Raw genomic sequence first — 13,921 nt, 5'->3', positions numbered from 1 at the left:
ACACACACACACACACAATTATTGTTCATTTAAAAATTACATTTCGCTCTGCTGTTATTTCCGAAAATGGTGCCGTGCCTCTTTCACCATGTCAGTTTCAATCCCAGAGAAAACAAACTGGCTGATTCCTCTTTATTGTGACACTATTGCTTTCCTACCTCTGCATTTTGAACAGATTTATGTTTTCTTAAAATTAGTTCAAATGACTTTTCTGAATTTTATTGAGGTGCTATACAAGTGCATCAGAAAAGTGAGGAGTAAGTTTGACATCACTTGACTCTACTCTGTGCATCTCTTCTGAGCTGGTCAGGCTCTTTAATAGTAATCATCTCTCATTCTTGATTTAGTTTAGTGTCAAAGTATTACTATATAATGACTGGAAGGAAGACTTTAACTTCAACCCTTTGGCACAGCAAAGGACAAAACTGCTGGACTCTGTTTCATGAGCCTTCCAAGTTTACTGCACGTTTCAAATGCTATCTATAAAGATTTGTGCAAATGTACTGTACAAATACAAATGATTTTGTGGATTTTATTTCATCTCTGTGTCACTTTATGTGGGTGGCAATGAGGTATTTATTCACTGTAAGGACGAAATGTCAAAGGCTGCTCATGCTGCCTGTTTATTGTTGTTGTGTGACCCCTCCAAAGTTAACGTCCACCTTGGATGCAAAATGCTCCAACATGGAAACTTTCCAAATCCCTACAAGGCAGAATGATAATCATCTCATTTGTTTCTGTGCCAAACACCGATTTCCATACGCCAGTTATGGATACAGAGCCATCTTGGACAATGTGAAGGTGCAGATGCAAAATGAATGCAAAATGTTACGCGATATCATAAACAATTCGTTGTTTTTGTGTCAGAACAGATTTGTTTAAAGTTTAAATGAAGATGTGTGAACCAGAGCAGAATATGTTCCGTTTGTATAAGCAGCCTTTATTCTTTAAATACCCCTCACTTTTCCTCTGAAGAAGGCCAAGGACCCTTTCTCCAGGCTGCAGTTGTAAAATATAAACAAAACAAAAGCAAAAATGTAAATTTTATTAAAGCAATGTTTTCCTTGTGTAATCCAGAACTCAAAAAGAGTTAACTTGTAATTTTGTTTGACATGTAGAATGAAATTTTGACACATTTTCAAGGTGTCCTTACACCACACTCCAGGGGAAACCTGGATCCCAGGTTTGAATGATTGTCAAGAGACCCACAACAAATCTCCAGAGAAATAGGACTTTGCAGCTGATCCAGATGATAGTTGAAAAACACTTTATCCTTATAGTAACAAATATACTGAGAACAGTTACTTGATGCTATGTCAGAAGAAAAAAAACTGTCTATAAATGTTTAAATGCCAGAAATGCCGCAAGCAAAACAAGACAGACAAATTTCTGAAACCAAGATTCACTATCGTCGTTCTGAGTCTTACTGATTTAGGATAAGCCTTTCCAGATACGTTGTGGTATTTTAGAGTTTAAAGCACCACTATTAAACATGCACATCCATTGGGAGATGTTTGCAGTCTGAACGATTTATGTACTTATCACTGGAAACTGCATTGTGTGCGTGTGCGTGTGCGTGTGTGTGTGTGTGTGTGTGTGTGTATGTTTTGCAGCCCATCAATACAGATTAGTGTTTGCCGTCTGCCACTGATTCTCCTGATATCTGATCAAGTGAGGTTTGCTGACTGACAGCCACTTTGCTGCATGGCAAAGCCAATTCAGTCAGCTTTTTATTCGGCCCTTCAGCCCCTTTCTCCGGCCGCCAGTCAGCTCCAAGAGAGGACCCATTACAATGGAAGGCCGTTCTATTGAACCGCAACAGTGACCTGTTGCCCCATTGATCCTGAAGCACGGCAAATTTGTCTTTGACAATCGGCCTTTCTTCTGTACTTTTTGCTGGTTTCTTTGGGGTGTGAAGGTGATGATTACATTTCTGCTTCAGTGAGGGAAAAAAAAAAAGAGAAGCTCAAATCTGCATCTTCAAAGGCGTACACTGTCTCTGAGGCATTTGGCTGTACAAGTGATGAGAGGGCTGACACCTTCGTCATGTCTCTGACAAGCACAGCTAGAGCAATTTAGTAAGAGAGATTAGACTTATTACAGTCTTTACAGGGAGTACTCAGAAAATCCACAGTGCAGAAATCACTTCCAATTGCTAAAAAAATAATTTCTCCCAAATCGGCTCCATTTTACTTCTTTGTATTAAAGATATTATTGCCCAGAGTCACACGTTATAGGAAAAACTGCTGTAATATTGTACATGGTCATTTGCTTTTTATGGCTTGAGAATGAAGTATTTTAGATTTAATGGATGAGGTTTCAAATCACAGATGTCGTGGCACCTGTTAGAGTTCTGATGAACCCAGAAAGACATACAGTGTACGATACACTGCACAACAAACTGTTTCAACAACTTCAATATCAGTGCATTGAGTAAACCAGTCAAGCCAAGTTGAATTTCCTTGATCTGAATCACAGAGCAACTCAAAATATTTTGGGGAAAGAAATGGGCCCCATTGCTGCTGTGTGACCATTCAAATGCTTGAAACTAAGGTTTAGAGTTTGCAGAAAACAAAACCAAAAAATAAAATCAATGTGAAGTATATCTGCGTCTAGTAGAAAATGTAATATGCTTTTTAAATAAACATCCAATGACAGTTGGAAAAAAAACCTTGCGTTGGTATGCCGCTGCCAACTAGTGAAGTTATAGTTGACGTTAATAATCTGTCTGGAATCATAATTAATGTAGAAAAGGCTATTAAACAATTTATGAAAATGTCAGTCAGCATGTATACTACCACTCCACCACGTTACTATTCTCTGACTAATAAAACATAACAGGTTTATCTCTCAGCAATACTTATCATTGGCAGTAAAGTTGAATATAAATAGCGCACAGCATTTTAAAGAATGAATGTGATCATAGTTTTCTTGATGTTTGACCTCAGGTCATCACATCCTAATTAAACAATTTCATGAGTCATTTTATTCTGTAATTTGTTACAAACTTATAAGCACCATTTTTTTCCTTATCTTACATACGTTTATATTTTTTTTTAATACATTCAGTGGAAATAATTTTTTTAATCTAATACATCTGTAGCCTTTGTAAAAGTTAAATCCTGACAGAATCAATGTTGTTCGACCTGTCTGACAGCTGCATGCTTTTTATGGGTAAAAGCAAGAGTATAAACTTTGTTCTCAAAGGTTTAATATGAATAAATGTATTCATGTTCAGAAAACTAAAGTCTGATTGAGATGAAATGTGTATGCCAAATATAAAGAGACCATCTAAAGTATGTAAGGACACACAACGTCACAAACTTAAAGCCTCCAGAGTACTGCTGATGGACGAGAAGACGTATAACAATACACGAGTATTCTGATGGATGCTTGTTTATATATATCCTTGGAAACATTATGGGCAACGTGCATATGGCAAGAAATGGCATTGTTATTCTCTCAGTTATATACGTAGTAGCTTTCAGTAAGAATGTATTATTTATTATTGCGGTACCGACCTGTATATGCATCTGTCTTTTATTTTCACGACGGAAAGTCACTAAGGCATTACTTTAGTTAGGAAGACTGAGCAGAGCCAGTATGCAATGCTCTACATTCATGACCAAACAAAAGAGAGATGGAGGGCGGGCAAAAAAGGGAATATATCTCCATTACGCCTTTGGGAGAAATGTATGATGTCGTTTATTGTGCTACATTGCTTGCCCCGCACTGCAGAGTACGTCCTGTCAAGAGAATTTACAATTCACTCTTTGTAGATTTATCCATCCACCCCCCTGTCCTTTTTTTTTTTTTGGGTTTTCTACCAATTCTAAGTTCTAGAAAGCCATAATATGCAAGGAGGCGTGACAAAGGTGCACGCCTGTACTTACAGTCCCTGCTGAAACAGAGGAAAAAAAGCCTATAGAGTGGTGGAAATCTTCATTAGACGTGTTTTAAACAACCTGCCACAGGCAAAATAAGACATGGAGTCTTTCCAGTAATCCCACCTTTCTCCCTCATTCTTTTGTGGATTTGGATTGGCACCTACTCTGCCCTGAATTGTTTGTAGTAGAAATGTCATTCCAATGCCAAAACAACCAGTTTGTTCGCAGGATGAAAGACGGGACTTTTTTTTTTTTTTAAATAGTTTGTTGGAAATATTCAACCTCCAATGAGAAAAAAGAAAATTTTGATTCAGAAGGATGTGGGACTCAGAAATCCCAAACAAAGTGGAACAGACTGAAGAAAATCTGCAGATCCCTTTTCACTGGTGCCACTTCCACTATTTCCAGGCCAAGGTCACGTTTTCACTAAACACTGAGAAACTTCAACTTCTCTTGCCAAACATGAAAAAGTCCAAATCTCACCTCTGGCAATTCTGTTTTTGGAGTCAAAGTTTTGGTGAGCGGGTTGTGGTGGATCACGCCGAGGTGAATGTCATTTAGATAATTAGCAGCCTGTGTGTGACCTGTGCCGCCTTTTCTGTCGAACTGCTGCTGCACAATGCTTTCGACTGCAACAGGCCGAAAACAAGACAAGCAGCTCTCCCTCTTCTTCAGTAACTGTGAAACCTGCTTAACAGATTATTGCACATACAAATCGTTCAGCTGCGAGGAGATAGGCACATTTTTCCCCTTTTATTAGTTTAAATTGAATGAAAATGCATTTTATTCTTTTTACCTTCTATCATGTATTCTTTTTGTTTGCCATTTCATTGATTCTCCAGGGTGAGCTTCAGTTTCTATCAAATTACATGCATTGATATGGTTTGGAATATCTGTAAATATGTGGACAAGGTTATATGCACCCTTGTTCACATACATAAGATTGATTTGTAAGTTTATGCTGTATATTTCTGCATCTATAATTCCTTTTACTGTTCCTGCGTCTGTTGAGAAGCACTTCGATATCCATTTCACCGTCTAAAAGGTGTTATGTAAATCGAGCTTGAGTGAGGTTAAGCATACTTTCTCTGTGTTCTTTATGTTTAAAGAGTTACCTTGTTTTGCCTCCAATTCCTCCAGACTGAGCGTTGGTTTCTTCTCCTCTGGGGTCGAGACTGGAGGCGGCTCCTTGTCGATCATCAGAGCTCCACCAATCACAGCCTCCAGCTGCTCGTCATCCAACAACTTGAAGAAAACATGCATGACCATTATGTTATCAGAAGTATGCTTCCCGAGAAGAAAAAGTGCCCTTGCGAATATTTCAATAGGAATTAGACCTTGTCCTCGTCCGAGTCATCGTCCAGGCGAACTCTGTTCTTCTCCAGTGGCAGCATGTCATTTTCCTTTGCCTTGATAGCAAAGCAGATGGGGGCAAAGGAGGCTGTAATGACACAGAGACAGAAGGTTAAATTGCTATTGGTAGGGGCCGAAAAGGATATAGGCGAGAGCTAATCCATAAATGCACCCTGTGAGCATATGAAAACTATATGAAGAGCAGAGGAAAAGTTCAAGACAAGTTGGGAGACTGAAGTGGCAAAAGAAAAGCAAGAGATATGAAAGTGAAAGAGAGTTTACAAAGCAGGAAATGGATATACACAGAGTGGCAAACAGACAGGCTGCATAAGCAGCAGAATACAAAGTATTTCTATTTTCTAATCAAATATCTCTGCTCCAGTAGAGATGAAAAAGGCAGTGTGTTTCTCTCCCTCAGGAAGTAACCTTAATATAGGACCTTGATCTTTATTGTGGAGGGCCAGATAGTTTACTTGTGTGCTACTGTGAGTAGTTATTAGTTTTGCTGGGCCTGTTCCATGATCTGTCGCATCCCAACAGCCTGTGCGAGTGCAAGCCGTCATTTGCATATCTGTGCATGTTTACGGCTCCCGCCAGCATTGTGGTAAGCAGACTCTTTCATCTTTGCACAGACATTTCTGGCCTGATATCGCCAAATGAAATTGCCAGCATAAATACCAATATACTCGCAGGCGGCTGCGCATAAACACTAACCATGCAACTCATCGGCACATGCACATACACACTGAGGCAAATAAGCTCACGTATTCTCATTTACTCAGATTTACCAAGGGGGGGGCTTTGCATCTTATTTAAAGATGGAATTAAAGAGAAAGGAGTGTTGTGTGTGAATCTGTGTCTCTTCGTGTTAACGTCTCACCTTTTGCCAACTTGGAGTCTTTAGATGAGTCTGATTGAAGCGCATCATCATCATCAGATACACTCTACATGAAGGAGAGTAAAAAAAAAAAAGTAAAAAATAACAGTGAATGGAAATACAGTCAGGTGGCGATTTGTCCAGATGCAGAGTAATTTATACATCATTCAGTACTGTACAACTTAGACTGTGAGGAGTATTTATCGAAAGGGAGATGTACAAGCAGAGACCAGATTCAAAAAGACAATACAAGTCAAATCAAAAGAAAACACAACAATCAATCACACAACAAACTTGTTCCACAGAACATAATTTTTGAGTTGGCATCAATGAGATAGACAGGAATGATACCATGTTTTTATTCATTTGAAAGTTGAAAAATGCATCAATATACAAGCCGCTTTCATCCACTCACTGACACACCAATGGTAACAGCTGCTGTGAAAGGTGCTCTAACACCTTTGGGTGCCTAAGGACAACCTTACACATAGAAACAGGGGAATGGTATTAAAACCAGCAAAGGTGTGATGATAACATCTCGACCAAGAAGCCCCAACATTGGTGTCCATGAGATAGCCTCTTATACAAGAGTTCTTGATGACTTGTGAGGCCAAAATAGTTTAGTTTGTGGTTTGGTGAAGGTATATCTGACTGGAGGATGGAAACCTCCATTTGCTGTTTCTTTAACACGAGCTATAGTATAGATCAAAGGTGGGTCATGAGTGGCTCATGATCAGCCTTCCTGTGCAGCTCCATAGAGATGCATAATCATTGATCTTCTATGTAAACAGCCATTTCATTTTGGTGTATAAGTACCTTACAGCACGGTTGTGATTTACGATTGGCTTCTACTCTACTCGTAATTTTGAAGTGACTCGGTGTTGCAAATAAACCAGTAGCACTTCGACATGAGGCAGATGGTGCTGAAAATTAGATTTCCATGGAAATCTGCATGTCCTCATTTTTCTATGATAGTCTTTCACGGTAAGTTGGGTACACTGGAGCAGGACATGGAAAGGGTGGATTAAAGAATGTTTGAAGGTCAGAATTATACTGGTTTGATGGTTGGCATTAACACCATTTTGTATGTGTGGTCAGACTTCTCTCACTATGCAAAATTGGTCACGGACTGATCTGAAATGCTAAAAATGAGCCCCTCCAGTCCACCAGTCTCCAGTGGAACCATAACTGTTGCGTTTAATTATTCTAATTATTCCTCTGTGGGATGCTGTGCACGGTTAACTTTGGGCGTCCCCCTGCTGTGCTCCAGTGGATGTTTCTGGAGAGAGTCCAACAGCAGCTGTGAAGAACTGAGAGTCACGCTGCTGGCCGGATGTTCTGTTCTTTGGTACTTTTATATTCCCATAGAGGGAGCAGGATGCCATTAATGAAAGTTGAAGAGTGTACAGTATCAAGCCAGTGTGAGAGACGAAGTACTGTTCCTGATTTTACAGTCATGCTACAGTAATGGGTGGAAATATTCACTGTTCTACCGTCACAGATCTTTAAATCCCATTCAAGGGGCAAAGAATATAATGTAAAACACTAATTTGAGTTCTAACCACCTTAAAATGATAAATCAATTAGCATGCAAATACTCTAATTTCACAATAGATTTGTTTGGATAAAAACTATATCAGTCTGGTGTCCAATCAGCAGCTGATTGGTCTGTTTACCTTAATTTGTCTGTTAATTTTGCGGAGCTTGTGCTCATCGCAATGTGACCTTCCGCATAATTTGAAAACAAAAAAAACAACAAAAAACAGAACATTGTCTGCAAGAAATCCACGAATAGAAATACATTATTTTAAACAAGTATACGTCTTAAAGATGCTGGGGTTGTTTGGTATTCAAAGATCAACTTACGGCAGCTTCTTCCATATGAATTAAGGTCAAGTATGTTGTGGTGTGCAAAAGCGATTTCAAGAAATCGTGGTCTGTTTTGCGAAATGAAACATTCAATCCACTTAATTCCTCATAAGAAATGTAGGAAAGTAAATCAAATGACACATAATTCGGGTATTTAGCACTCATCTACAAAGTTTGAAGAAATGGAAGAAAAAAAAACTGTGAATAGGCAGATGTGGGGGGAAAAAAGTTCAGTTGAACATCAGTCACTCAGAACAAACGATGTAATGTCTGTTTAAATAAATATTTAGCAGGCACTCACAAACAGAAAACCATGACTTTCAAAGAGGGTATGTGAGAAAATACAAATACGCTTTGGTGTATTATTGTTCACAAAACAGTTTTATTTCACATTCTCTGTCATGATTATTTGTTTTTCTTTTAATGGACACAGCAGTTAGCTGCGCATTCAACACAAAAGTTGAGATTGAATGGATAATCCCATCAAATCTGCAAAAGCTGATAATGCATAATTGGCAATCAGCTGTACTTTACTTGCCGATAACTACATTTAAAAAACAATCTGCCCATGGCTGACGATGTTTCTCCTTCACTGATCGACTGCTGGGGATCGGTACATAGAATATCAGTGCACTGACGAACTGTTGAAGTTCTTGTGCACATCAACCCAATAATCTTATCTGTGCAACCCTAATTATATCTAAATAACATTTCAGCTGCTCACTTCTCTTTTCCCACCCATCTACTTATCTGGCGGTATAATTAGTAGCCTTTAAATGTTACACTGTGTGGCCTGGTATCCTCATATCTTGACAAAGCCCTTTTAGCTTTTAGCATTGGCTTGTATGCACAGGCAACCCTCTGCAACGGTACCTGTACAGAGTGCTTTAAGCGGCCCTCCCAAATACAAACCACAGATGGAATGAGAAGGAAAAGTAGTGATGAGAGACAATCCCACAGGAGAGAAAGGGGAAAAAAACAAAAAACCTCTACCCTCATAAAATACAGTTTATCATGTTTGAAGAACGCTGCAAAGGCAACTTCCTATCATTCAGCTGTAATTGAACAGTCCTTTCAACTGTCAAAGCACTTAACCAACACCCCGGAGAATAAACTCAGAAAAAACTCCGGAAAAAAAAAAACTACTTCTAAAATCAAAGCTCACGAGAGACAAAGCAGGACAAAAGACGACAAGAACTGTCTGGAGAGCCCTCAGCTGAGAAATGCAGGAATCAAATTGTTCTCACATCTACACCTTTACCTTAGAGGAACAATGCTTCTTTTGGTAGGAAGTGATAAGCTGGACTGTAACTCGCTCAGGAAAAAAAACATGTAGATTTTGCAATTTCATGTCAAATGAAAAATGCAGCTCTGCTCTAAATTCACGGATGCTTTCACATAACCGGCATTCGACCCTTCCCCAGCTAAATGTGTCAAGCGTTCAGATTTGTTGCGTCTTTCCGATTGGTTCAAAATATCCCTTAAGCCTGAGACGGTGGTAAAATGTTGAGCCAAATTCAGAACATTGTACTTAATGTGTTAGATTTACTTAATTACGGATAATCTGACAGCAGCGGGGATGAAAGCGACTGTGCTGTATATCCTCTGTAAGCTTGCAGTGCTAAACACAAAATCAACTCTTAACAGGACGGCTTGTCAATCGGATATAACATCCTCACAAATACCGGCTGCACATTGGTGAACTATTTCTTTTTCATTGAATACAATAAATACAACTTTTTTTTCCTTCACTTCTTCACCAGAAACAAACTCAATTCTTTCCAAGTGAGGTGTTTTATGCTTTATAAATTATGAAGTTTTCCCAAAAGTGGGGCAAAACTTTCTTTTGATACCAGAGCAAGAATAAAAGCATAACTTTATTGATTGTTGTATGCGGAATATCACATCAGAATGGGCACATCAGCTCCTTCCTTTCCATTTTAGAAGTAAATATCATCAAACAGATAATGTCCAGGTTAAATAACTGACATTATTACAACCTCATCCACTTTAAAAGCTTAGCTTGTTAAGATTTTAAGCACTTATTGACACCTAGAATGCAACACTTGGTGAAAGCTAATGACTTTAAGAGCCTTTCTCATGTTTTTCATTAACTCTGAAATTCTCAACAGTCGTCACTCGAAGCAATAATATCTGCATCCCATTAGCCACAGCACAAAAGACAAGCACATGGCGGGTTTCTTGATAGGAACACTGTGCAGCTGCTACTTGGCAAAGCCTTGCCTGTGCATAAAAGGCCACACTTCTCTGCTCTCTGACAAACTAATGGATTCGATTCATCGCAAGACAAATCACCCTCTGTAAAATTCACTCTCTTTTTGCATTTCCCTCTTTATTCCAACAAAACACACCAAAAAGCCCTGAATATCCATCCATCCGTTCTCCACTGCTTTATCAAACCTGACGGGCCAACACCAGATGACAGTGTTGTCGATGAAGGCATTATTATATACACACATCAGTGTTTCCTCTACATTCATTTAGGAGTGGTACTGTTCCTAAATTCTCACCACCGCGCCTTCAAATTTCTCTCTCACTTTTTTTTTTTTTTTTTTTTAATGGCACAAATACACCACCTTCACAGCAGAGTGACCCGTGGGCCAAAACTGGCCGCAAAAGGCTCCAATAGGAGGTGTTTTTTTTTATTATTATTTATACATGTCATTGTATTTTGTAGCAGAATGTTTCATTGAAATTGACTTTATGTTGAGATTGTAGACATTTTCAGTAGTAATTGTGTGACCATGCAAAATTGACAGTTTCATCACGTACACTTTGCACCACAACAAAGTAAAACTTTCAAGTGTAGCTTTAAAAGGTTATTATAGCAATATTTTATCAGTCTGGCCCACTCAAGATGAAACTGGACTGTATGTGGCTTCTGAAGTAAAATTTTATTTTGTATTTATTTTGTATACATCCGTGTATATATTATAAGCATCTTTTATCGGTTCAGTTATGCAATTTTAAATAAGTATGTCTCTTCCATAATATATTTGATGTTTGGTTCCTTCAATATCAACTGGTCCCACAATACATCACATGTCACAATGTAGTATTTAGTAGTCTACATCGCATTAGAATCCACCATTTAAGGTCTGCATTTTTTGGGGAGAGAATTTAAACTCAGGTACAACAGTCGAGGAAATACAGTCAGACTTTTCTTGAAAAGAGGATAAAAATGTGTTTAGGATTTGACATTTGGGATGAAATCAAACCGAGACACAAACCCATGCATACTCTTATTACACCAGCCAAACTGTTGGAGGAGATTTAGATTCAAAATAATTACATTGTTTGGATTTATTTAAATAACTTTACCAAAGCAGGTAAGACATTGCTTTGAAAACTACTTGACTGTGGTGTCGCGATATAATTCAAGATCTAATCTTTTTGCTCCTCTCTAGCTTAATGTTCAATGATTTGGAAAAGGTTTTTTTTGCAATCTTAAGACAGCAGGACTCAAGAATGCAGAGATACTGACACCAGCATTGGATATTGACTGTAAGAGTGCTCCATTACAACTGGACATGATGCCACTTTACAACAGGTTACCATCATGTTCTCAGGAGGAAATAGCAGATGGAGGAATTAGTAAGAGAAACAAAAGTAAAGTTGACTAGTAAAATATGCACTAGGTTTGCGCTGATTGACAATCTGCTGATTAGTGTTTGAAGTGATTAAGTTGGACTGAACAGGAAGAGATACTGTTGGAAAAAAGGCCAAGAAAGGAGAACAATCCAAAAATGCCAATGTAAAATTGGTCCAATGGAATGCAAATTTCAAGTAAAGAAAGACATTGCTTAAAATGCACGTTTCCTTCTGTTTGACAGGATGGTTATATCCTAGTGATGTGGCAATACCACATCTGAGAAAAACAAATTTGCTGCAAAGACAGATTGACAGAACCGATAGAGACTACCACTGACACGCCAGTGAATTGTGAATGCAAATATCATGCGGCTTTTGGAGAAAATGAAACCATAATGGAATTGCCACTTTAAAGTTGTACGGCGCAACCAACCCAGCAAATCTGCAGCGAGAGAATCTAAGGAAGCTGAGAATCATGTCTTGTGTTTGAAGTCAGGAAATATTTACACACGTATGAAGTCCAGGTTTCCATGCGAGAAGACATTTATAAACAGGACAGTAAATATGAAGCCACAGTGGGTTTGACCTGTGACCACTTTTAATGCTTATCTTTGAATGATATTTGCATGTGTACCTTTTGAATACATCGCTTTGAATACAAGACGTTTATTCCCCATTCCCTAACAAATTCTCAATGTCACTGTGCAATATAGATCCTTTGCTGTCATTTAGTATTATCTGCTTTGCATCCAAGCATCGCTCTTTGGGTTGTACAAGAACATTTAACGTTGTTGTTGCTTGACTGATATCGACCTAATTGCAGTGATCTTCCTTTCATGTTTTTTTGTTTTTTTTAACCACACTGGTTTTGTGAAGCCCGTTCTTCCCCTGTGTCCATGACAGCGATGCTACTCAAGGACCAAATGAGTCACTGCTTTATTGAGCTATTCAGGGCTTTATATGGGAGTTTCAATCTTTTATGAATCTGTAACGGCTCCGATGCAAATGATGAAACTGTAGCAGTACAGTCATTATAACGGTTATAATTCATTATCTAGAAACTGTGTTTATTACATCTTCATTCCATGAGTATGTGGAGGGTGTACGGTCAACCGTATCAAACACATTCTGGTGTCGAAAGTACGACTTTTGATTGAAGGTGATGGGATTAGGACAAGAGTGCCCAGTGGGGAAGGAAAAAAAAACCGAAAGAGGATAAGATCAATTTACACACAGAAGCAGACACACACTAATGTACCTCTTGCAGGCCCCTTCCTTCCTTCTGCATGAAGTAATTCTTCTTGAACTCATAATAAGTGTTGTACTGATTCCAAGGCTGCAGAAAGTCAAATCTACAGTGGATAGAAAGGAGAACAGGTAGGGAGTGAGGCGAGAGGTGTGCACTCATAAAAGATGAGGGAGAGGATGATGAAGAGGCTCAACGGTATCTGAAAGGCAAAGCAACTCAGAAGACCTGATTGTAATCCCAGATGTATTTCCGGGCTGGATCGCTTACCGGGGGTCGTTCTTGGCACGGACACTGGACTCAAACTTCAGGCCGTTCCTGGCGACGTACTCCGCCAACTTGTCGATGACAGGCTGGATGTCAGGTGGCGGGGGGATGATGGCTGGTGCCGTTGCCGTGTGAGCTGGAGTTTCAGCTTTCTGGCTGTTTTAAGAGAAAATTCAAGATGTCAGTCTTAGCTTTTAAAACCTGTCAGTTCGCACTTGTGCCTAATTACTCTCTGCATTAGTGTCAACGGAAATTATTACTCTTCACACATTAAATCTGATAAACACTCTCCCTACTAGTAATTAAAACTACAAGACACTAAGTAACAAAAAAAGAATCCATATCATTCAACATGATCAACACCACAGGACCTAGTCAAGACTCCATTAAATCAGATTCATAGGACTATATTCCCGATAAAGCAAAATTAAATTACATTTTTAATGATAATGAAGCTCTCATAAGGACAAGCGGATGTCCATTCCTTCCTACCTGGTTTCTGGCACGGTCACTGGCACTGCAGCGCTGGGGACTTGAATGGGAACCGGGGCTGGTGCTGCCACCGCGACCGCCTCTGCAGGAGCGGGTGGAGTCCCCAAATGTGGCATGGCTTCGGTCGAACCAGGGGGGACCATGACAGCTGGGGGCATGTTGCTATAGTACGAGCTTGCCTCTATACCTGGTGGAGGCGGGGCGAGGCAGAACGAGCCATCGGGGAGCATGTAGTACCCATAGTACATTGCTGCCGCGTTTGCTGTTAACAAATGAAGAGGAAATCATTATATAGAACGCCTCCCAGATATAAATTAG

General features: G+C 39.2%; 1 protein-coding gene across 6 annotated transcripts in view; it reads right to left on the bottom strand.

The window, feature by feature from the left end:
• sfswap (splicing factor SWAP) overlaps positions 1 to 13,921 on the bottom strand; it is a 54,920-nt gene that overhangs the window by 21,383 nt on the left and 19,616 nt on the right. For all 6 annotated transcript variants that reach the window (XM_080510607.1, XM_080510608.1, XM_080510609.1 and 3 more), the window contains 6 exons: positions 13,604 to 13,865; positions 13,115 to 13,267; positions 12,857 to 12,950; positions 6,121 to 6,184; positions 5,225 to 5,328; positions 5,003 to 5,132 (listed from right to left, as the gene is read on the bottom strand). In XM_080510607.1, the coding sequence (XP_080366733.1) occupies positions 5,003 to 5,132; positions 5,225 to 5,328; positions 6,121 to 6,184; positions 12,857 to 12,950; positions 13,115 to 13,267; positions 13,604 to 13,865 (807 nt within the window). The remainder of the gene's footprint in view (positions 1 to 5,002; positions 5,133 to 5,224; positions 5,329 to 6,120; positions 6,185 to 12,856; positions 12,951 to 13,114; positions 13,268 to 13,603; positions 13,866 to 13,921) is intronic.

Source organism: Blennius ocellaris (assembly GCF_963422515.1).
Source record: "Blennius ocellaris genome assembly, chromosome: 15".
NCBI lineage: Eukaryota > Metazoa > Chordata > Actinopteri > Blenniiformes > Blenniidae > Blennius > Blennius ocellaris.
This window is presented reverse-complemented; position numbering and strand designations above follow the sequence as displayed.